This window comes from Stigmatopora argus, chromosome 8 (genome assembly GCF_051989625.1).
Source record: "Stigmatopora argus isolate UIUO_Sarg chromosome 8, RoL_Sarg_1.0, whole genome shotgun sequence".
Lineage (NCBI taxonomy): Eukaryota > Metazoa > Chordata > Actinopteri > Syngnathiformes > Syngnathidae > Stigmatopora > Stigmatopora argus.
Genome location: NC_135394.1, coordinates 18,304,321 through 18,328,952, shown reverse-complemented (window position 1 = coordinate 18,328,952; position 24,632 = coordinate 18,304,321). Strand labels below are relative to the sequence as shown.

Sequence of the window (24,632 nt, the reverse complement as noted above, 5' to 3'; positions counted from 1 at the left end):
AGCTTCTAACTGTCTACGTTCCTAATGTTAGGGAATGTTATAATATGATAACCATAAACTGCCACAAGGGGGTGCTACCGGTATGCAACAAATCAAAAGACATTCTACTAGTTTTTCAAAATAATCTAGTATTATTCTTCAATCCCTTAACACGTGAATTAAAAAGTTTTAGGGGAATACCTACATGAAAATAATAATAGATATTACATTAAATATAAAAATTGTCATATGGCAACATATTTATTTCTCAAAAAACCTCATAATAGTAGAACATAGTATCATCTATATACTATATTATATTATATGAATAATATGATAGACTTTTATTGTCTGGCAACCAATTCATAGTGCACGCAGCTATCTAGAATATGCTCCAGCACCCCCGGGAGCCTTGTGAGAATTAGCGGTACGGAAAACGAATGCATATAATGTAACCGATATATCATACAACATATTTATATATCACCATTGTGTGTCTGTGTTTGCACCTTCTGGCTACTGCAATGAATAAAATATAATTTAAACTAATAAATGATGGCACTCATGAAGTCCCGTTATGTATTAATCTTGTAATATTGACTTTAGTCTGTCGCGTACTCCTAATTTGATCGTTCTTTGTCCCTATCATGTCGTCGCAATAAGAAACAAAAGCCAGCGCGATGATTTTCCTCGGAAGCGCGTCTCTATTTTATTATGACAGTCCAAACCGGAAGTGTACGAGTGGCCTAAGCGCTCACTTGACTCTCGTCTGGCCCGAGTGGGGTGGGGGGGCTTCTCGTTGGACTGCGGCGAGGCGACGACTGCGTTTTCGGGCAACATGGAGCGAACCTCGGTGGGCTTTTCTCCGACCACATTTTAACCAGCGAAAATGGCCGAGAGGTGAGTCCCGACACAACCCGAACCGAAGCGAACGGAATGGAATGAAATGGAAGCGGTACCTTTTCGCTCCGCTAGCGTAACGAACGCCGCCGCCGCCGCCGCCGCCTCGGGAGGACCTCCGCCGCCGCGTTCGTCTCTCGTTCACTCGACTCGGCTCGGCTCGGGCCAACGTTGTCGCCGGAACGCCCGGGGCAGGTACGCCATAGTCAGCGCCGGCTCACCGGCGACTGTCGGCGGCCGGGAGAGGCACCGTAGCACCGTCGGGAGTCCGCTCCTCCTCTCTCTCTCTTCTCTCTCTCTCCCCCTCTCGTCCGCCTTCGCCGGCGTGCACCTGTCGGAGCGAATATCGTCAGTGGGATGCGGCTAATGCTAACGGAGGATGCTAACGGAGCATCCGTGAAGGATGAGGAGGAAACCGTCAGCCTCCTCCTCATCCTCAGCCCGATGGCATCGCGATTTTTCTCCACCAATCCTCCATTTCAATGGATAAATATTCCATTTCATCATTTAAGATCACCTCGAAGGGCCAAATGCAGCTTTTTGCTCCCCCTAGAGCAGGTTTTTTTTTTTGCTCGTCTACCATTGCATTTTTTATGGAACAATAAATCGTCGGTGAAGTGGTCCACTGAGAACATTTGGACGGACGTGTCAAGTTTTGGTGGCCTCGCCCTCGTCCCGCGATTGGACGGAGGCGTTTACTATCGTCGGTGCGGCGCCCTTCTGCGAAAAAAAAAAAAATGTCAGTTCAAATATGATGTCACAAAGGAGCCGTCTGTGGAAATATGTCGGCAAGTTGTCTCAAATGAGGGGAATAGGGACGGTAATAGATGTCCAATCTAGGCTACTTCCGGCCCAAATGGATTGGACTTGTATTCCCGTCCGTGGTACTGAAACACGATGGGTTAATGTCAGCCTCCACGGCGGATGGCAGTTAATGAGTTAACTCTTTAGCCCCTCCCAGTCAAAACGGATTGGGTGCGGATATCGTTGACGTCAAATGACATTTTGTTAACGACCACTGCGAATACTATTTACATATCTCAGTAATTACAGCGTAATGTCAATGTCAAAAAATGTCAACTCTGGAACAATCTCTTATTTTGCAATGAGAGCAAAATGGGCAACTTCCTGTTTAGTTTCAGGCAGTTTTTGGTGCATTTTTCTTGGGACAAACATGCCCGTCCAATCATCTGGGCCGAATTTTTGAAAGGTTCACGATCAAATGGGAATTCTTTCCAAATGGTAGCTTCCAACCAAAATGGCCGACTTTTTGTCCTGTTTCAAGAATGTTTGCAAGAGACATTTTTTGTGCGTCTTGTGGCTATCAACGTAGCCACCAAATATTACGATGCTACGTGAAACAGTCTTCGAGGGCGGAGTTGTTTTTCGAGTCGCCATTTTTCTCCATCACATCCAAGGTTGAGAATTGACACAAAATGGCTGCCTTCCTGTTGGATTTTAAGCAGGTTTCCAAAAGACTTTGAGCGCGCCAAATGTCCCGGTCCTCCTCATTTGTGTCATGGTCTTCCATGCGTGGATTTATTTGTTAAGATTAATCATCATATCAAAATTCTGGTAAAATGGTGCCAGACTTCCTGTCCAATTGGAGCCATCGTTTAGTATCCGGGGGCTTTTATCCCCCCCGCCAAATTCCAGAGGTCATTGAAAACACTGCTGAGTGGAAAAACGTGGCTTGTGATTGGCGGAGAAGCAGGAAATGAGGAAATGCATTATCCTCATTAATTGGTCTCGGCGGACGGACGGACGGACGGACGGACGCATCTTCATGTTGACGTCCAAAAGCGCAATGTTTGCGGTCAGCGTTGACTTGTTGGGGCGCTTACCTGCTAATCTTTGCTAGTAGCTAGCTGCAGGGGTCCTTTGATGAGTGAGAGGGGGCTGGAAATCGGATGGGGAGGGGCTTATGTGTGTGTGTGGGGGGGGGGGGGCACTTTCCCACTCTAATAGGATTAGCTCTTCTTCTATTTCTTGCATTGTTCCTCCCCCGAGCAGTGTGTGTGTGTGTGTGTGTGTGTGTGTGTATATGTGTGTGTATGTATGTGTGTGTGTGTTGGGATTTGTGCGGGTGTGTGTTTCTCTTCATGCGTTGACATTCATTCAATCACTGATCCTCACAAGGGGGGTGCTGGAGCTTATCCCAGCTGACCTCGAGGACCAGCCCACAATAGGCGGCGGGGGGGGGGGCGTGTCCTCGTCACGTGCAAAATGATTTTCGGGGGTGCTTAAGTGTTCGGCACCTGAAGGAAGACATTTCTTATTTATGTGGAGTGTGAAAGAAAATGAGATAAACAACAACAATAAGACAATTAATGACATGCAGCGGGAGTTTAGCTCATGTTTTATGATTAGATTTTTGGCGTATGGCCAAGTTATGATCATAAATCTATAATTAAAGGCATAATGTAAAATAAAAATCCACTTTGTGTAGTGTGGAAAAAGCTACAAAAAACACTGAAAGGAAGGAAAGGCATGTAGCTTAATGCTAATTAGCAACTGTAGTTTACTCCAAAATTTGACTTAAAATTACAAAACATAAATATGATTTTTTTGGGGGTGTGGCATAAAGACTAAGTGGTTATTTTCAGGAAATCGTTGTGCAATTTCCCACCATGTTGGACAGGAAATGAGTTGATTGATAGTAAATTTGGGTAAAAGAAAGGGGCGGGGTCAGTAGGAATGCCCTGTTGTAGCTTAATTGGTATTGATGGTGAGGGGAATGGTCGCAGAGCGATTGGACGGCGTTCCGCTCGCTGACACGGAAAGCAAATTGACGGCAGCACATTTGACCTTGCTCAAAAAATGCATTCAATTCATAGATATTTCATTGAGAAAAATAATCATCACAAATATTTTGCTTTATGACATTTGTTTAAGTATTGATATAAAAAAAAATATTCTAAAAAAGGGGCATAGACTAAATTTCGTGGTCATTTATTTGGTATTTTCGCTCAACTTGAAATGTTGTCCCAGACAAATAAAAACAAGAGAATTTGGACTAAATAAATAAATCACAAATGTTTTTTCGAATTAGTTTTGCTCTAAAACGGTTTTAGTACGACATTAGCTAGCTAGCACGTGTCAAAAGAACATTCACACGGCCACAAGAGATTCCAAAGCCTACGGATAGCATTCTAGCTGCTAAATACGCGGGCCATTCTGGGTGTGACATCATCATTTTTTTGTTAAATGGGCGGGGCTAAAGCAGCTGAGAAAGGAGGACGAATTAAATTCCAATTGAAGGCTTTTCCATCACTTTTTGGGTTGGATTTCTACTGCTCTCCTTTCAAAGTAATATTTCATAACACCGTCGAAAAAAATAAAGATAAATAAACAATATTGTTTTTCTTTGTGTTCAGCCACTAAGAAAAACGTTCCAAAATGACGAGCCTGCGCCGGCCGCGCTTTGAACGACTGCGACAGAATGACTGGAACGCGGCAGATGGCGGCAGAGGGGGAGGGGAGGGGAGGGGAGGGGAGGGGAGGGGGCGGAGCTCTCCTCGGAATAACTCCGCCGAGGACCACGTCCAAACCTTCCTTCTCCTCTGCTCGGCTACTTTCCGTTTCTTGGACCTTCTCGGACCTTCTCGGACCCCCCCCCCGCCCCCCCCGCAAAACAAACGTTACATAAAATTGGACGTCTGAAATTAAATGAATACAATTGTGAAACATTTTAGGGGTCACTTATTGTTGAGGTTACTTCCGGTTTTAATTTTGGGTTGTGGGCTGGTCACTTCCGATTGCTATTAGATCACTTCCTGTTGACTTTGGGACCATTGCGGGTCACTTTGCAGTTGATTGCCTTGACTTTTTATAAATACCAGGTTGCTTCCAACTGTTTCTGGGGCATTTCCTTTTGCTGCTCACTTCCTGTCGACAGTGGGACATTTGTGGGTCACTTCCTGTCGACCGTGGGGCATTTGTGGGTCACTTCCTGTCGACCGTGGGACATTTGTGGGTCACTTCCTGTTTACTTTGCAACACTTCTGGGTCACTTCCTGTCTACTTTGCGACACTTCTGGGTCACTTCCTGTGGACTGCAACATTCCTGGGTCACTTCCTGTTAACTTTACAACACTTCTGGGTCACTTGCTGTTGATCGGGTTAACTTCCTATGAATCCCAGGTGGCTTTCAATTGTTTTTGGGGCATTTCCGGGTCACTTCCTGTCACAATAAATCACTTACATGTCAATTGATGTTGATTGAGATTACAGCGTGCAACTCAAAAGGTCTCTGCGTGTTTTTTTTCCCAGGTTGGAGTGGGTGGAGATCATCGAGCCGCGCACCCGCGAGCGCATGTACGCCAACCTGCTGACGGGCGAGTGCGTGTGGGACCCGCCGGCGGGCGTGCGCATCAAGCGCACGGGCGACAACCAGTGGTGGGAGCTGTTCGACCCCAACACCTCGCGCTTCTACTACTACAACGCCTCCACGCAGCGCACCGTCTGGCACCGCCCCCAAGGCTGCGACATCATCCCGCTGGCCAAACTGCAGACGCTCAAGCAGCACGCCGACGCCCACGCCGGAGGGGGCCCCGGCGCCGTCGACGACGACGGCCGGGAGGGGAGCGCCTCGTCCTCGCTGGACCGGGAAGGCGGCCGCGAGCGGGCCGCCGGGAGGGAGCAAGGCGAGCGGTGAGTGCGCCCGTCTAGACAAATTCGCTTTTTGGAGGGTTCTTGGTGCGCCCCCCCCCCCCGCATAGACGGCGCCACGGGCGATCGCCCGGCCCGCATTGCTCGTGGCAAAAACCAGCCCCACATCTTGACGTATTTCTAGAGCGAGCAGGCGCTCTTTTTTTGGGTGGCGGTGTTCTCACGCCGGCGCCCCAGGCGATCGCCCAGCCCGCATTGCTCGTGGCAAAAACCAGCCCTGCATCTACTTAATTCTAGAGCGAGCGGGCGCTGTTTTTTTTTTCCGGTGGCGGCGTTCTCACGCCGGCGCCATCGGGCGACCGTTCTCTGGCCCGCGGGCTGGGAAAGCGGCGAGCGAGTGACCAATCCATTTGACGCGGGGGTCTTCTTTCCGGCGGCCTGCCCGGGCCGCTTCTTTGTGCGCCTGGCGAAAAGTGCCAAGGGCTTACTTGGACGTGAACGCCGGTGAAGCGGAGTGGATTACTCACGGGTATTCAAGTGCCCATCATTTCCTTTTGCCCTTTTTCTCCTTCTGTCCTCTCCTCTCCGCCGGCCGGCCTCCTCCAGGGCAAAGAGGCCGGTAGGAGGAGCGAGCAAACCTAATCAATCGCGTTTAATCGAGCCCACGGATCGATCTTGGTCAATGACGGCGTCCGATAAAAGGCCGCCTTTTCTCGCCAGGACGTCCCCGTTCCGGTGGAACACGGGCACCAAGGAGCGCATGCTGATCAAGGTGACGGAGCGGGAAGCGCCCTTCCCGTCCCGACAGGGCAACGGCTACTCCCCGTGCGAGGCGGCGCCGGAGGCCGGCGAGGGCCCGCGGGAGCGCCGCCGCTCGCCCTTCCCCAAGCGCGGCGAGCAGCAGCAGCAGCAGCAGCAGCAGCAGCAGCAGCAGCAGCGTCGGCCCTCGGCCGACTCGCAGGCGTCGTCGCCGCGCTACGGCTACGAGGGGCCGCCGCTCTACGAGGAGCCGCCCTCCGAGTGCCAGACGCCGCCCATCTACGAGGAGCCGCCGGTGGACCCGTCGGCGGTCTACGGCGGCGTCGGTGGCGGCGGGGGGTCGCCGGTCCGCAAGACCTCGGCGCCCGTCTACCTCTCCCCCAAGCAGTCCCCCTACGGCCAGCTGGTCCTGACCCGGCAGAAATGTCCGGAGAAGGCCCAGAGTCTGGAGTACAGCCCGGTGGGGAAGGAGTACGTCAAGCAGCTGGTCTACGTGGAGCAGTCTTCGTCCAGCCCCCGCTTCAAGACGGCCGAGCGCCTGCTGCGCTACGGCGGCGCCTCCTCCGGGGGCCCCGCGGGGGGCTCCTACGGGGGCTCCTACACCCTGCAGCACAGCCAGTCCCTGATCCGGGACCCCCGCCTGCTGCTGGACTACGGCGGCGAGGGCGGCCAGAGGCTCCTCTACGAGGACTCGGTCTCCTGGTCGTCGAGCCAGAGCCGCTCCCTGTCCACCTCGCCCGGGGGCAACCGCAAGCGCAAGAGCCGCAAGCCCTCGCTGCCCCAGGAGCTGGCCCGGGGCCAATTCGGGGGCACGGCCTCCGAGGCCATGCTGGCGCAGGCGCGGCTGGCGTGGGAGGCGCAGAGGGTGATGAAGCAGCGCAGCAGCTGGGACTCGGGCCAAGGCGGCGACGGCGCCGACGACGGCGTGGAGGGCGACGGCCGGGGGGGCTCCAAAGACGGCTACGAGAGCGACGGCGCCGTGCCGCCCCCGCTGCCCGGGCCCGTGGTCCGGGCCTTCAGCGAGGACGAGGCCCTGGCGCAGAGCGACGGCCACCTTTGGAAGAGGAGCACCTTCGAGCGGCTGGGTTTCCCGCAGGCCTTGCTGGAGAAGAGCCTCTCCATGCAGACCAGTCTGGCCTCGCCGGAGAACTACCTCCACCCCTCGCAGGTAGGGAAAGCGCGCCCGTACGCCCTCCCTCCGTCCATCCGTCCATCCGTCCATCCGTCTCTTTGACTGACTTTGAACTTCCTCTCAGTCGGAGGACTTGGGCGCCTGCGCCCAGTTCGAGGCCAGCCGCAACGCCAGGAACATGATGCCCAGCGCCAGCTGCGGCGTTTTCCCAGAATTCACCCTGAGGAAGCCGTCCTCCGAGACCGACATCGAGAACTGGGCGTCCAAGCACTTCAACAAACACACGCAGGTGGGCCGGGCAATTTGTGGCCTTTTTTTTTTTTAGCTCACTTCCGGTTCATCTAGGGCATGACCGGGTCACTTCCTGTTTATCCGGGACATGACCGGGTCACTTCCTGTTGATCCGGGACATGACCGGGTCACTTCCTGTTGATCCGGGACATGACCGGGTCACTTCCTGTTTATCTGGGGCATGACCAAGTCACTTCCTGTTCATTTTGGGCTGTTTCCGGGTCACTACTTTAGACTAATTGAGACATTTGTTGAATGTAAATTCAAGCATCACGTTCCTAATTCCCAAGCTAAAAACAATATTATAACTATCCCGATTGTTGTAGTTTGATCTGTCTTACTGGTTAAACATGACTAGTGTGTTTCTTTCTTAATTGTTTCCTACTGATGACGTAAAGCACCCGGTTTTCGATACATACCAAGAAATGTTCCTGGCCTTTTGGTAGGGTCTTTTCAGGAGGAAGGTGTCCATCGCCAACATGTTGGCGTGGAGCAGCGAGCCCATCAAGAAGCCCATGATCGTCACGTCGGACCGCAGCGTCAAGAAGGAGGCGGTGGACATCTTCAAACTCATCCAGACCTACATGGGGGACCGCCGCACCAAAGTCGACCCCGTCTGCGTGGCCCTGGAGGTGATGTTCTTTATTAGGGAGGCAAAAAGAGGGAGCAAAATTTCACATAGCCGTTCGGTCCTGATGCAGAAATCAATTCTTAAATGAATGGGAATTTCTGCCAATGAAAAAAAAATGATGCTATGAAATGCTACTACTTAAAGTGACTTTAAAATGATACATAGCAGGAGATATTTTGGACGCACAGCCATCCAAAAAAATAAGCTTTCTCTGGCGCCTTAGCCCCACCCAGTAATAAAATAAATAAAATAAAACCAGACCCAGAATGAGTTGCACTCTGCTAGCATGTTGTTTTGTCCGTAAGCATAAATAGGCATTCCCCGTTGAATAAATTTGGGTGCAAGAGTCACAAAATGGTCAGGTTGAGTGCCAATTTTTAAGAAAGAAAGAAATTTTCTTTGGAAAAATGACAGTAGTGCAGTTATTTTTGAACACACTCGCCGTTTCATTGTACATTGAGCTTCGCAATGCTAGCCTACAGCGCCCCCTAGGGGCTCGCAAGGCTGTTGCAAATTTTGGAGAGGTGGCCAAACGGAAAAGTGCCTTTAACGTTATTATTTTAGTCTATATTAAAACAAAAATGTCCCAATGTCTGAAAAATCGATATATCAGGCCTAGCTTTAAATCTCTTTGTACTTGTATAATGACCATAAAGGCATTCCTTTCAATTCGATTGAGACGAATGAACGACCTGATTGGCTGTTGGCTTCTCCTTCCGCACACAGGTGGTGGTGCGCGGTTGGAGCAACCAAGGCCTCCGCGACGAGCTCTACATCCAGCTGTGCCGACAGACCACGGAGAACTTCCGCTACGACAGTCTGGAGCGGGGCTGGGAGCTCATGGCCGTCTGTCTGGCCTTCTTCCCCCCCACGCCGCGCTTCCACAGCTACCTGGAAGGATACATTGCCAGACACACGGACCCCCTCAATGACACTAAAGGTAAACAAAAACACACGCACTTTTCTCCCCCCTTATCCAAATTCGAAATGGAACAATCCCCGCGAGATTTAAAAGTAAACAAAAAAAAAACACTCGCCCCCCCCCCCCTTGTCCAAATTCGAAATGGAACAATCCCCGCGACATTAAAGGTCAACAAAAACACACGCACTTTTCTCCCCCCTTATCCAAATTCAAAATGGAACAATCCCCGCGAGATTTAAAAGTAAACAAAAACACACGCACTCCCCCCCCCCCCTCCCCGTCCAAATTCGAAATGGAACAATCCCCGCCACACGAAAAGTCAACAAAAACTCAGTATTATCACCCCTCGTCCAAATTCGAAATGGAACAATCCCCGCAGCACCGCATTCCCGCTTCCGTAAACGGCTAGCATGTTTATTAGCGATAGCTTGCGCTATATTCATGTGCGCTTTTCGTGTTTTTCAAATAAAATGGTGGCTGAAATTATTTAAGTCTCATTAAAACGCACCTGTTTTATGAGTTGTTGGTGGAATGTGAGCGCCAACTCTTGCACATTTCACTGCGCTTATCGTTAGCTTCACGTCCTGTAGCCACTTTTCGGGGGTAAAACTCACTTGTTTAGCTTCATCTCGGTTAGCTGTTTCTTCTTTGGCGGTGAAATAGCAAATAAGATGCTTACAGTCTGTTGTTTTGCGTCATTATTGACACAGTTACGAATCGTAAGGCTCATTATTACACCCGTGTGCTTTCTGTTGCGCATGCGTACTTGCGTACCAATTATGCTCACCCTTGTATATAGTACAGGGTCAGGCATGATGACGTGCATTATTTATAAGTTTAATAAAATGCAAATAAAGTTAAAAAATATGAAGTGGTTTTTTATTTGAAAGTACATACAATGCCATTAAGTGTATTTTTGAAAAATAGTTTTTTTTTAAATGAATTTAGAGGGATGATACCTACCTTTTGAGGTCAATAATCAGTTTGTTGTGTATGTTACTGCTCTCAGGCGTGGCAATTAGCACTTATGCTAAACACTGCTACAGGAAGCTAACCAAGGCAGCACTCACGGGAGCCAAAAAGGTATAAAAAAGCGTCACCTGGCTCGGCGCTGGCGAGGTTTTAACACGCCTCGTGCTTCGTCCTCAGGGTCTCCAGAAGCCGTGCCTGGAGGAGATCCAGCATGCCCGCAACGCCATCTTCAGCCCCTCCATGTTCGGCTCTTCCCTGGAGGAGGTCATGGCCCTGCAGAGGGAGCGCTACCCGGACCACCAGCTCCCCTGGGTCCAGACCCGCCTCTCCGAGGAGGTCCTGGGCCTCAACGGGGACCAGACGGAGGGAATCTTCCGGGTGCCAGGGGACATCGACGAGGTCAACGCGCTCAAGCTCCAGGTGGACCAGTGGAAGATCCCCACCGGGCTGGAAGACCCGCACATCCCGGGTGAGCGTGCCGGCCCTCCCGCCCGTCCGTGGCTCGTTCCGCTTTGACGGGAACGCGCGACCCGTCCGTCACCAGCGTCGCTGCTGAAGCTGTGGTACCGCGAGCTGGAAGAGCCGTTGATCCCGCACGAGTTCTACGACGAGTGCGTGAAAAACTACGACAACGCCGAGGCCGCCGTCCAAGTGGTGCTGGGGCTGCCGCACATCAATAAACTGGTGCTCTGCTACCTCATACGATTCCTGCAGGTGCGTGAAGCCACGGTGTGCTAAAATAGTTAGCGTGCGCATTATTTTAATTTAAAAAAAAATGACCAATTGGGATGGAATACTTAAAAAATCTTAAGTAGTCAATGGGAAACTTATTTGAAAAATTGTACTGCCATCATTTATATTAGCTACCAATGGCTGCCAGCCCTTCTGGTTAAAATAGATGAGACCGGCAGCATAAATAAAAGAACTAATTGTGATTCTTTGCATTCCCTTTAGTCAGCACAATTTAATAAAATGAAAATAAGTCAACCCCCCCTGAAAAACAAAATAGATAACTACATCAACTTGGGATAAATATTGAAATAATGACATTGGATCAAGTATTTACACATTTAATTTTTTCTCTTTAGTGCCAATGTGAATTAAATATACACCCCCCCCCAAAAAATGGAAACATGACAAAATAAAGAGGAAGAAAAAATGGCCAAGGACGCCATTTTTTGTCGAAAGGCGTGAAGGAGCAGACTTACTGAAAATGTGTCTCTTTTCCATCCAGGTGTTTGCGCAACCGGCCAACGTGCAGGTGACCAAGATGGACGTGAGCAACCTGGCCATGGTGATGGCGCCCAACTGCCTGCGCTGCCGCTCGGACGAGCCGCGCGTCATCTTCGAGAACACGCGCAAGGAGATGTCCTTCATCCGCCTCCTCATCCACGCGCTGGACACCAGTTTCATGGACGCCGTCCTATAGCCCAAAAGGGGGAAAAAACAAACAAACAAAAAAAAACAGGGACAACGCTGTGAAAAAAGGGGACGGCCTTCGGAGCGAGGAGAGGCGGAGCCTCCCGATTTGTGAATGTCTTTTTTTTTTTATTATTATTTTTTTTATTTTATTTTCCGTTGACTTGCCGTTCCACACACCCACACGCTTCAAGCTCCGCCTCTAAAACGACACACACTTAGTACCTTAAAGGCCTTGAAAGAGAGGGGGGGGGCGGGGCTCAAACTTGCGGCGCGGGGGCCAACCCGAGATCCTCCCGACGACGGCCCGTGGACGCCAAGTGCATTTTGGGATTTGATTTAAGCGTATTTTAACACGCGGAATGAAAAAAAGGTAATTTTTTCAAGGCTGGGTGAGTTAATGAACGTATTTTAAACGGAGTTTGACGGCCCTGAATTAAACGTTCATTTCCGTCAATGGCAGACTACCAGTTAACAATGAAATGATACATTTAGAATAAGTCTACTAACTACAGGCATTTAATTCTTTAGTACACAGCATTTGATTAATCTAACGTGATTCATCGAGATAAATTAGCCACTTTTGCCCATATAAAATAAATGGATTAAAATTCATTTCACCAAAATAAAAAATAAAGACGTGTGCTAATTATTACTATTAAATTCTTTAGAACACGCGCGCGATTCATCAAGATAAATTAGCAACCATTTCCCATATAAAAAAATGGATTAAAATGAATCATTTCACCAAAATAAAAGATAAAGACGTGTGCTAATTATTACTATTTAATTATTTAAGTACACAGCATTTGCTGTGATATATGAGCAACTTTTATATATATAAAATAATATTGTTTTTCTAACAATGTGTGGCCTGAACATATAAGGGGCAATTTAAACAACAACAAAAAAGGCTAAATGACATTTTTTTAATATATAAACGAGGGCCCAGGTTTTTTAAAGTGTCATCAAAGGGCACCAAATAGCGCCCCCCCCCCCCCCCCCCCCCCCCCCAGGCCGCAACTTTGACACCCCCCAAAAAAGGTCACAATCTTGCGGGAACGTTGATTTGATGACTTTTGAGTTACAATAACGAGCTCGTATCTCAAGGCAACACCGTGTTTAACTTTTGCTTCGTTTGTACGAAAAAAAGTGAAGATTTTTTTTTTTTAAATCTCTTTTTAATCAACCGATAACTTATTTATTTATTTATTTGATGCCTTCAGATGGGACGAATGCGTGTGCGTTTGTGTTTGAAAACAACAAAAAGGAAAAAAAAAATGTTAAAAAAGGAGAAAGTTAACATTAACGGCAGACTAACGAGCTTTTTAGAGACGGAAATTTCCTCACATTGATCGAAGTTTACCGAGGCCTTTAGGGGCGTGGCCAAGCCGGTAGCCAATCAGCATGCGGCCGTACCATTTGGAGGTTAGGGGAAAAAAATAAATAAGAGATAAAAACTGATAAAAGGTGAAGAAGAGGAGTGGGAGGAAGAGTTATGTGTTGTTGGTGTCACTGTCACTTCCTGTTCGGATTGAACGTGTATTAAGCAAGACGCTTTGCTTTAATAAAAGACTACAAGTGAGTGATTAGTTATTAATTTATTTATTTTTTACCTTAAAATATGAAATATATCACGTCATAATTTGAAACGTTTTTTGGTGTGGCCATTGGAATCGTTTTATTTTATTTTATTGACGATAGATCGGGAATGACGAGATGAGCGAAACTAAAAGATAAATTTAAATATATCAAAATTGAGGTGAAATAATATAAATGATTGAAATAATATACAGAGAAAATTAATGCGACTAAAATGTTGAAAATGAAAATATGGAAATGTACACAAATTGGAATAATTCCAATTTAAAAAAAAGATTGAATAAAAAAACAGACTGAAATAAATGAACATAAAACTAGGAATATAATTATAATAACGGAAATAAATGTTTAGTGGGCGATAGAGAAAATGATGAAAAAAAATGAAAAGATACTTTCAAGATAAGATCATTTCAGTAAGTTAACCTTTAAATATTAAACAGAAATGAAAGGTAAAGATGAAAAAAATGAAAAAATTCCTAAATGCCAATAGTGAAATACATAAAAAAAAACAAAAAACAAAAAAAAACAATTAAATTAATTGAATTAAATAATTTTTAAAAAAAATCTAAACTGAGCCAAACAAATCCAAAGATGAAGAAACGTAAACTAATCTGTAAATAAAACATTTTCTACTTATTGCCACTCCTGAGCAAATCATTGTTCTGGAGATAAATGGCCAATTTGTCGGAAGGGGGAGGAGCTAAGCACCTTTTTAAATGAATACGCAACGCACGCCCTTTAGAAGAATAGGAAAGAATTACTTTGTCAGGGGGCGGGCCCGCCGTCCTCGTGGGAGCGCTGGTGGAAGACGAAAGAGACGGCGGAGCTGGCGCCCGTGTCCCAGCATGCCTTGAGCACTTGGTCCCTCAGTCCCTTTTTGTCCCAGGAGTGGTGCCACTGGGACAGGTCGCCGGTGCAGTCGGCCTCGGGGGCCGGCGCCCGCGCCTGGATGCCGTTGACGCAGCGCCGGCAGCGGAACCTGTCGCCAAAAAAAAAAGCCTTTTAGCTCTCTCCCCGGTCAAAAAGACCGCCCTTTAGCTCTTTTCTCGGCGACGGCGGTCAAAAGGCCGGTACACATAAAAATAAATAAGTGTTTCTCTGAAGTATATGTGTATATTTATATATGTATATATATATATATATATGTATATATATATATATATATATATATATATATATATATATATATATATATATATATATATATATATATATATATATATATATATATATATATATATATATATATACATGTATATATATATATATAAATGTGTATAGATCTATAGATATGTATAGATCTATAGATATGTGTATATATATATATAGATGTGTATATATATATATATATGTATATGTGTGTGTATAGATCTATAAATAGATATGTATAGATCTATAGATGTGTATATATATATATGTGTATAGATCTATAGATATGTATAGATAAATAGATATGTATAGATCTCTAGATGTGTATATATATATGTGTATATATGTATATGTATATATGTATATATATATATATATATATATACTTCAGAGACACGCTTCTTTATTTATATATTTATTCATGTATTTATTTATTAATCTACTTATTACCTATCTATTTATGTCTAAAATATATTTTACCGTGTCTGTATTCTCACCCTCTTGCTACTGTGACAACGAAATTTCCCGAATACGGGATGAATAAAGTTATCCAATCCAACACACGGTCGATTGGTCGCCGATCTTTTGGTCGCCCAGAAGGTTATTGATAATGACCATTTAAATGGTTGCTCAAATTCCCCAAATACAAACCGCGAATGACTATTTAGTCCTACTTACTGCCCTATTAATTATTAGGCTAAAGAAAAGCTCCAAATTTCCCGCACTTTGATTGTTTTTTGTTGGAGAACTTGCTTAGACCCTGACGGACGTCGCATGTACACACAAACTCTTATACGTGGGCTCAGTGAAACGGCTCATGGCCATTGTTGGCTTTTATTCATGCGTACACCGTGTTGTTTTACCTTGTTTTGTTGCCGGTCTTTTGGTCGCCCGTTGTCGCCGTCGGGGCGACCAAAAGACCGGCGACCAATCGACCGCACACGCAAAAGGCCGGGCGACTTACTTGTCGTGGGTGTCGCTGGCCGTGTCCTGGTTGAGCGCAAAGAGTTCTCGCAGTTCCCCCAGCGAAAAGTGTCGCTCCACGTCCTGCTCTTCGTCCACCACGCAGCTGCTCAGGGCCTTCTTGTGCGCCTGCCGCTGCAGGATCTTCTCCTCGATGGTGCCCGTCTGCGGAGAGCAACGCTAACGCGTTAGCCGCGAGTCCTCGTCCAATGGGTCTACGGCGTCTAACTTGTTCATTGGAAAATCATCGTCTACTCAATTGAAAAAAAATAAAAATACGTAAATATTCTGACTTGATGTTTACTGAGCTACCAAACGTGAGCCTGCTCTTCCCTCACAGTCGAGTGGGCGACGCACTTGCCCTTTGACCCCAACAGAAAATGTCTTATTCATTTTAAAATGGATTAATAAAACATTTTCTTCTCTTTTCCAAATTTCATACAAAATTGGGATACCTTTATCATTTTTAAAGGTGCGCCAAATCCGAATATTTTCAGTTGGGACAAGGGTATCAGACTCGGATTGGTTCGCGGGCCGCTTTAACGTCAACTCGATTTCATGTGGGCCGCCGGACCATTTTAGATATAATATTTAGATTTTTTTTAATTATAAATGGATTAAAAGCCCTGAATATTCTGTTTTTCATAGATATAAAACAATGTTTATTTTAGCTTTTTTTTTTAAATATATTTTTAGATTTTACAAAATGATTTTTGAACTAAAAACACAGATGGATTAAAAGAACTGGATTAAAATCCCTGAATATTCCGTTTTTTTTTTAAAGATCTAAAACAATGTTTATTTGAGCTTTTTTTAAATATATTTTTAGATTTAACAAAATGATTTTTGAACTAAAAAGACAGAAAAAATGAATTAAAAATGACAATGATTGATTTAAAAGGGGGAAAAAATCAGGAAATGTAATATACATCTCTACTCTTCATTTGAATTTGAACCTAAAACAGAAAGTTGGCACTCATGGTTGACTTTCCCGGGCCGCACAAAATGATGCGGCGGGCCAGATTTGGCCCCCGGGCCGCCACTTTGACACCTGTGAGTTGGGACATCCGAGCGATTGGAAAACCGGCCATTTTAAAAGATAGGAGTGAAAAAAAAATGGATTTCAAATGCAAAGGAAGTGGTAAAAATGCTCCAAATCAGGTGTCAAGCGCTAGCGAGCCGTCTCCCACTCACCGCCAAGAGCCTGTAGACGTAGCAGGTCTTCTTCTGTCCGTCTCGCCACACCCGCGCCATGGCCTGCTCGTCGTTGGCCGGGTTCCAGTCGGGGTCGAACATCACCAGGCGGTTGGCGCCGATCAGGTTGAGGCCGCAGCCGCCCGCCTTGCTGCTCAGCATGAAGATGAAGTCCAGGCTCTAAACGCACACAAACAACATTATTTTGTTTAACACTCGTGACAGTGGACGTCAACTTCAAAAGTTAGCATTAGCTCGAGTCGGGCGGCGTCCCGAGCGTCAGGGCAGGAAGCCAGCGTGAAAACACGGATATGTACATCCAATCCACTTTGACGGGTCGCTACGGGCCCCTCCCACTTGAAATGGATTGGAGGTCTATTGCTGCCATCTATGCCAATCAGCGTTAAGCTATGCAAGGAAAAATCTTTTTTAAAACATTCCACAGTAAAATCCACAATGGATGTCATTATTTTTCTCTAGCTTTTTTTTTTTTTTTTAAATCATGTTCTTTTTGTTTCATTATTATTCAGATTTTTTCCTTACTTATTGCTTTTTTAATTTGTTTTTTTTCCTTCTATTTGTGAGGTTTTTTTTTTCTTCACCAAAAATAGATACTTCAATGAAACAATTCAATTTAAAATGATTTATCCTGATAGATATTTTTTTACTGCCGATGGCAAAATTTGTGTGGGCATAAACCAACACTACTACATACAATAATAAAGAAAATATAAACATATTTGGAGGCATTGTTGTCAATAGTCATCTTTGTAATTTAACGACAGCTACATCCTTGTGATTTTTTGGGGGAAAAAAATAATTAAAAAAGAATGGAAAATGAATGTATTTTCTATTTGGACTTACGTCAGGACTGTTGAAGCGCTGGACGACCTTTGCCCTCTTCTTGATGGACATGGTACCGTCCAGGCGCACGTACGGGTACTTTCTGGCGTGGCACAGCTTCTCAAAGAGATCCAGCGTTTGCGTGTAGTTGGACACCAGCACCACCTTGTCGTCGCCGCGGGCCCGGGTCACGGCCAGGATCAGGTCCAACACCGACATTTTGCCTAGGAGGAGAAAAGTGGGGAGGTGAGGGGCGGGGCTCGTGGGGTGACGGCGCTCCCCCCCCCCGTCCGCCGTGGCCTTACCCGAAAGCTGAGGCTCCACGCTTTTCGCGGAGTAGCCGGCCGGGAAAAGATCCAGGGCGCCCCGGAAGCCCTCCTCGCCTCGAAGGCACTTGTCGTAGACCAGGGCGGGATCTGTCGCGTGACCAGAAACCCGCATTAAAACCGGGAGGGATAAGCAGGCGCTCGATGCTCATCTTGCGCCGCCCACGACGGCCAATGAACTCGCCGTTTGACTTGAAAGTCTCGATACCGACCTGATTCTCACAACTCTGAGAATCAAGTCACAATTCAAAATTCTGAATTTGAAGTTAGTTGTGAATTCGGACTTGAATTGCGAGAATAATGTCCTCATTTTGAGGATATGTTCATTAAAACCCCAATTCTGAAAAGGAAGTCAGAATTTATTCTCAAAACTCACATATTACAGTCTAAAGCAAACTACGGCCCGCGGGCCATATCCGGCCCTCTAGGCTTTTTAATCCGGCCCACCGACGTTGTCCAAATTATAGTAAAAATCAATGACCTCATTCCCTTTCCCCTGCAATACCCTTGTTTACCCGATAGATGGCGCACTAACTCCAGATTTTGATGCACTGGCAAAAAAAGGAGAACAACAACACAATTCCCAGTGAAATGTGTTTCTCTACTGTGTTAAAAATAGCAACTTGCACATGTACGCACAGCAGCAGTACAGTAGCTTAATTACCATGCCGCTCATCCCTCTCAATTTAAAGACTGCTTTCTTTGGTTGAATAATAATATGTTCTTAATGTTGAAAGTACATTTGAAAATAAATTTTCACCTTCAATTGTGTCTTTTTTCTTATATTTCAATCCCCAGGTTTGATAAATGACATTGCGTGTCCAAATGCTCCTGGCCCCCCGGCCCGTCTGTCAAATTTTAGTATCCATTCTGGCCCGCAAGTCAAAAAGTTCGCCCACCCCTGGTCTAAAGTCATTGGTAGAGTTCTCCGAATTGTGGTCTAGTCACTTTGTTGACTAATATGACTTTATTCTTCCAAGTCTGACTTGAATGACTTTTCCCAATTGAGAGGATGAAGTCATTCTTGAAGAACTTTGAATTCCGAGAGACGGGTTTTTAGGGTCAGGAAGCAGATGAGGGCGGAAGAGAAAGCTTACGGTTGCAGAGCTTCTTGAGCGAGGTGATGGACGAGAGCGAGGAGACGGCCGTCTTGCCGCCCTGCAGCGCCTCCACGGGCTTGGCCTGCTTCAGGAAGCGCTTGTAGAGCTCCGCCTGCAGCGGCGTCAGCCTATCGGGAGACGCCGTCAACTTCAACGCCCCCCCCCCGCCCATTGCCAAATTCCCGGTTACTCACTTGCAACAGACCACCTGCTCGATCTTGACGGGCAGATACTTGGACAGGATGTCGGACGTTCTCCTGATTAAACACCTGAGGAGGCGAGAGCGTCTTGTCGGCTTCCCAAGTCCAAGCCAGGCGGGAAAAGGGAGGGCCGGCCAAACCTGTTGACGATCCCGATGAGCTCCTTGAGTTTTTCCTCTCCCGCCCGTCGATCCCCGTCGCTGGCGTCGGCATCGCGGCCCTTCAGGATGGGCAGCTCGAAGCGCTTCTTGAACTCCTGCGCCGTGCCTGTCGTTGCGAGACAACTCATTTGACCTCGCAAACGTAGATACGGCCGATAAAACGATAATTATCGAGAAGTAATTTTTGGTCAACAATAATATTAAAAACTTTAATTTGAAACTGTAATTACACCACCCAGCCACCACGGAGAATGGGGGCGCTGTTGCGAGGTGATTATCGTGAAATAATTTTGGGTCAACGATAATATTAAAAACTTTAATTTTGAACTGTAATTACACTACTCGACCACCACGGAGAATGGGGGCGCTGTTGCGAGGGGATTATCGTGAAATAATTTTTGATCAATGATAATATTAAAAACTTTAATTTTAAACTGTAATTACACCACCCGTCCACCACGGAGAATGGGGGCGCTGTTGCGAGGTGATTATCGTGAAATAATTTTGGGTCAATGATAATATTAAAAACTTTAATTTGAAACTGTAATTACACCACCCAGCCACCACGGAGAATGGGGGGCGCTGTTGCGAGGTGATTATCGTGAAATAATTGTTGGTCAACGATAATATTAAAAACTTTAATTTGAAACTGTAATTACACCACCCGACCACCACGGAGAATGGGGGCGCTGTTGCGAGGTGATTATCGTGAAATAATTTTGGGCCAACGATAATCTTAAAAACTTTAATTTTAAACTGTAATTACACCACCCGACCACCACGGAAAATGGGGGCGCTGTTGCGAGGTGAACAGTAGTTCCTTCGCCACGCTTGCGAGAAGAAGAGGACGACCCACTCACCCAGAATGCCGGCGTTGACAAAGTGCACCAGGCTGAAGTACTCCAGCAGGTCGTTCTGGATGGGCGTGCCCGATATCAGCACCCTCCTCTGGGCGCGCATGGCGTTGAGCGCCTGGTATGTCTGGTTGTCGGCGTTCTTCAGCCGGTGACCCTGCGGAGTCGAGGCGCGGGTTGAGCCGGGCTCCGCCCACGACGGCCGCCGAACCCGCCTACCTCGTCGCAGATGATGAGTCCCACTTGGCCTTTGTGCAGAACCTGGGCGTGCAGCCGGAAGGTCTCGTAGGAGATGATGAGGATGGGCGTGGGGACGCGAAGGCCTCGCTGGGAGATGAAATTCACTGGGGAGGAAGACAGAATCCATCCGGGATGGAAGACGGGCAGTTAAATTAGGCAAGGAATTGGCAAACATTTGGAGGCTTGGTCAATCGATAGGAGATATTGGGGGCCGGGATTTTTTTTTTATCAAAAAAAAATGTGGGAATACTCTTTTTTTTCATTTTATTCACTTTGTTTAAACTTAATAATACAGTAAATATCTAAAGAAAAACGGGTGTATTCTCGTTTCAATTGTTTCTTTAATTAAAAAAAAAAGAGTAAAAACAGTAAATACGAGTTTTAAATTGCGAAAAAAGATAGGTTATTTTTTATTCTGTGAAAAAAAAGTGTTTCTGAGAAATAAATAAAACCCTTCCTTTTTATTACAGAATAAGAAATAATATCTTCTTTCCCCAATTAAAAACATGTTTTAGAATGACAAAGTATTGTAATGTTTGTTTTTAACCAAAAAGAACCCAAAAATATTTTTCATTTCATTTTTTAAAATCAAAACTAATAGTTTATCCCATTTTTTAATGATTGTTTTTAAAATGTTTGTTTCTTAAATGAATAAATTCAATAGTATTCTTATTTTTACCCATTGAAGGCAAATTTTAGCGTGGTCACATTGGCGAATATTGGATAATAGAAGAATATGCCCGCAAAAATGCCAATTCCCCAGACCCCCAAATATCGAGTTTAAAAAGGCGTTTTCCCGAAAGTGAGAGCGTAACGTACCGAGCTGGCGGTCGATGTGTTCCTTGGAGCCTCCGTCGATGGCCACGGGGGCCACGCGGCCCCCCAGCCACTTGGACACCTCGCCGTACCAGTTGCGCACCAGACTGGAGGGCGCCACCACCATGGCCTTGTCGATCTCGGGCTTGGCGTCGGCGCTCTGGCGCAGGAGCGTCCACGTCAGGGCGATGCACTGCAGCGTCTTGCCCAGGCCCATCTCGTCGGCCATGATGCAGCCGAAGGAGCCCGGGAGGCGACGCCCCGTCACGCATTCCCACAGGAACTTCACGCCCTGAGGGAAACGCCGCTTCATTCAATCATTTGGCCCCTCTGGGATTTTAATGGCTTCCAATACGCCAAAAAAATATGGACTGTGCCATTTTGGGTCCAAAAAAAGAGCAGTGTTACCTCTCTCTGATGAGGTCGGAGTACTTTGCACAAGACGGGATCCACCACCACGTGGACGGGAATTTTGTCCCTGCGACAGACATGGAGAGTGATAGCGTAACGCACAGGTGTCAAAGTGGCGGCCCGGGGGCCAAATCTGGCCGGCCGCCTCATTTTGTGCGGCCCGGGAAAGTCAATGATGAGTGCCGACTTTCTGCTTTAGGATCAAATTCAAATGATGATTTTCCAATACTAAGAAAAAAAAGCTCAAATAAACATTGCTTTAGATCTATAAAAATTGACTATTTAGGTCCCTTTTGATCCAGTTCTTTTAATCCATTTTTTTTTTAAATCGAAATATTAGATCTAAAATGGTCCGGCCCTCATGAAATGGCGTTGACGTTAATGCGGCCCGCGAGCCAACCCGGGGTATAGATGTATATTAAATTTCCTGATTTTCCCCCTTTTAAATCAATAATTTGCATTTTTTTAATCAATTTTTTTCTTTGTTTTTTAGTTCAAAAAAATAATTTTGTAAAATCTAAAAATATATAAAAATATTTTCTGTTTTCCACTTAAATGGAACATCCTGAAAGAAACATTCGGTTTCCTTTTGCAATGAAAAACAAATGGTTAAATAAATGATTTTCCCTTACTAAGAAAAAAAAACTCAAATAACCATTGTTTTAGATCTATAACAAAATTGAATATTTAGGGATTTTAATCCAGTTCCTTTAATCCATTTATAAAAAAATATGTAAATATTATACTTGATTTCACGTGGGCCGGACCATTTTTGATATAATATTTAGATTTTTTTTATATAAATGGATTAAAGGAACTGGATTAAAAGCCCTAAATATTCCATTTTTTTATAGATCGAAAACAATGTTTATTTAAGCTTTTTTTTCTTAGTATTGGAAAATGTCTTTTAATCATGTTTTTTTTTTTATTTCAAATGGAAACAAAATATTTTTTTAAGTGGAAGACAGAAAATATTTGTATATTTATTTTTAGATTTTACCAAATGCTTTTTGAACTAAAAACACAAAAGAAAAGAATTAAAAAGTTGCAATGATTGATTTTAAAAAGGGGAAAAATCAGGAAATGTAATATACATCCATACTCTTCATTTGAATTTGATCCCAAAACAGAAAGTCGGCACTCATCATTGACTTTCCCGGGCCGCACAAAATGATGTGGCGGTCCAGATTTGGCCCCCGGGCCGCCACTTTGACACCTGTGGCGTAACGGGACTGGAATATCAGGACCGGTCGCTCTTACTTGTCTATTTTGAGCTGCTCGTGGGCGCCCAGCGACTCGGGCTCGAACAGAACCAAGGCGTCCTCGGCGAAGGGGTCGTGGAGCGCCCGCCTCACCCCGGCACGCTTCAGGCCCAGCGTTCGAATCCCCAGTGGGCCTGTCCTCGGGGAAAAAAGCTCTCATCAATGGACTTGTCGGTTATGGATACAAACTTCACAGTCATTTGTTTTTCGTTCGATATTTTCAAGGTTGTTTTTATGGAGAAACTCACCCGTGTAATTGGGGATGGGTACCTTAAACGGCTTGGAGAGAATCCGACGGATAAATTCCTCCTGCGGGGGTAGTTAGGGGAAAAAAAGGCTTTGCCGTTAAGAGTCCAGGATGACGCCGGGACAGACCTCCAAGCATCCACTCACGTGTTTGTCGCCGTCAGGGTTGGCAGGGCGGACGTTGAGCTGCGTCAGAGGCTTCCGGAACGGGGACGGGGGAATGCTTTGCTCCCCTTTGCTTCGTTTTTGCGCCTGCGAATGGGAAACCGATTGAGTTATGTCGACTTGTAAGGATCATGCCAATGCTAAAAAAATGGCTGTGTTAAGACCTACCGCATGCAAGTACGTATATATGTGCTTATATATATATGTATGTGTATGTATATGTGCATATACATATACGTAAACATATATACATATATATATATACATATGTATGTATATATGTGTATATGTATATATGTATATATATACATATCTACATATATACATGTATATGCACGTATATGTACACATATTTACATATATATATATAATAAGTTATCCAATCCAAAAAGAGAAAAATGTGTTTAGTAAATGTAATGTCTTTCAAAAGAGGGAAAAAAAAGTTGGCATGTGGATAGTTTTCGGTTGCAGCATTTGATACATTCAAAATTAATTTGGGTTCTGGGTTCGATCCCAGTTCAGTCCTCAATGTGTACTTTCCCAGGCTTGCGTGGGTTTTCTCCGGGTACTCCGGTTCCCACCCATGTCACCAAAACATGCATGCTAGGCCAATTGTATGTTAAATTGTCTTTGGCTTTGAGTGTGACTGGTCGTTTGTCTCATTGTGCCCTGCGATTGGCCGGGGACCGATTCAGGGTGTCCCCCACCTGGTGCGCCAAATCAGCTGGGATAAGCTCCAGCACCCCACGCGACCCTTCTGTGTGAATGAAAATGGGTGGCAGGTCAATTTAAAAATAAAGTGTGGGGGAAAAGCTGTCATGGCCGTTGTACAACATTGCACCAAACAATTCAAATGTATTATTAAAGTTGAGGCTAATTCAGTGTATTTACCGCCGTGCACGACCACTCTTCTTCTTCCCCATGTTTCCGTTTGGCGACTTGACTCGGAGCCAAACTTCTTCTCTGGTTCGGGGAGCAAAATAGGAAGACTTTCAACAGGAAAATGAATAACAATGACGCCATGTTTTTTAACTGACCATGTCCACTCTTGACTCCTCGTCTTGGCTTTTCGGCTTGACGTTAGCCGGCTAGCATCCTCGGCCGCCGCTTCCACAACCTCGTCAAGGGACGTTCGCTCCGAAAGACGACGTTTAACTTGACTTTTTCAGGAAAAACGTTCAAGTTTTGTCCTCAATTATGCGTGACTCACGACTACGACAAGGAAAAAGTAGCGAGTTAGAATCTTAAACCACGCGCCAAACAAATATGGACAGCGCTAAGGGACGAAAGTATTTCGTTAGGCTTAAAAGTAGGCTTTATAACAACATGACATAAAGATTGAACTGAGATAAACACTAGCGATATGAATAAACGGGGCAATGGTTAATATCTATAACAAGCGGAATAAAAATTAGTCACCTGTTAAATAACAATCACGCTACGTTCCCGCTGCCAAACTGAAAGTGGTTCCACCCACAGATACA

At 45.7% G+C, this 24,632-nt stretch overlaps 2 protein-coding genes and 1 long non-coding RNA gene across 4 annotated transcripts; 1 reads left to right on the top strand and 2 right to left on the bottom strand.

Moving 5' to 3' along the window:
* Positions 1 to 77: 77 nt before the first annotated feature.
* LOC144078404 (uncharacterized) lies at positions 78 to 10,034 on the bottom strand. 2 transcript variants are annotated; one of them, XR_013301196.1, is made up of 3 exons: positions 9,734 to 10,033; positions 8,092 to 8,312; positions 78 to 1,210 (listed from the first exon to the last, which is right to left on the bottom strand). It is a non-coding gene; the product is annotated as an uncharacterized LOC144078404 (long non-coding RNA). The 2 variants fall into 2 exon arrangements; XR_013301197.1 differs by lacking the exon at positions 78 to 1,210 and adding an exon at positions 2,914 to 3,137 and having other exon boundaries at positions 9,734 to 10,034.
* arhgap39 (Rho GTPase activating protein 39) lies at positions 727 to 12,392 on the top strand. Its single transcript, XM_077606421.1, has 10 exons — positions 727 to 879; positions 5,152 to 5,532; positions 6,211 to 7,417; positions 7,506 to 7,670; positions 8,119 to 8,304; positions 9,030 to 9,243; positions 10,235 to 10,308; positions 10,375 to 10,666; positions 10,742 to 10,911; positions 11,432 to 12,392. Exons 1-10 carry the CDS (start codon positions 869 to 871, stop codon positions 11,624 to 11,626), a joined length of 2,895 nt encoding a protein of 964 aa, XP_077462547.1. The 5' UTR covers positions 727 to 868; the 3' UTR covers positions 11,627 to 12,392.
* On the bottom strand, positions 11,252 to 24,632 carry rad54l (RAD54 like). Its single transcript, XM_077606426.1, has 19 exons — positions 24,568 to 24,632; positions 24,186 to 24,360; positions 24,040 to 24,111; positions 23,131 to 23,235; positions 22,986 to 23,046; positions 22,736 to 22,871; positions 21,473 to 21,542; positions 21,068 to 21,356; positions 20,228 to 20,352; positions 20,015 to 20,165; positions 19,134 to 19,260; positions 18,988 to 19,062; positions 18,791 to 18,921; positions 17,673 to 17,783; positions 17,389 to 17,591; positions 16,525 to 16,704; positions 15,332 to 15,495; positions 13,980 to 14,197; positions 11,252 to 11,620 (listed from the first exon to the last, which is right to left on the bottom strand). Exons 2-18 carry the CDS (start codon positions 24,186 to 24,188, stop codon positions 13,984 to 13,986), a joined length of 2,217 nt encoding a protein of 738 aa, XP_077462552.1. The 5' UTR covers positions 24,189 to 24,360; positions 24,568 to 24,632; the 3' UTR covers positions 11,252 to 11,620; positions 13,980 to 13,983.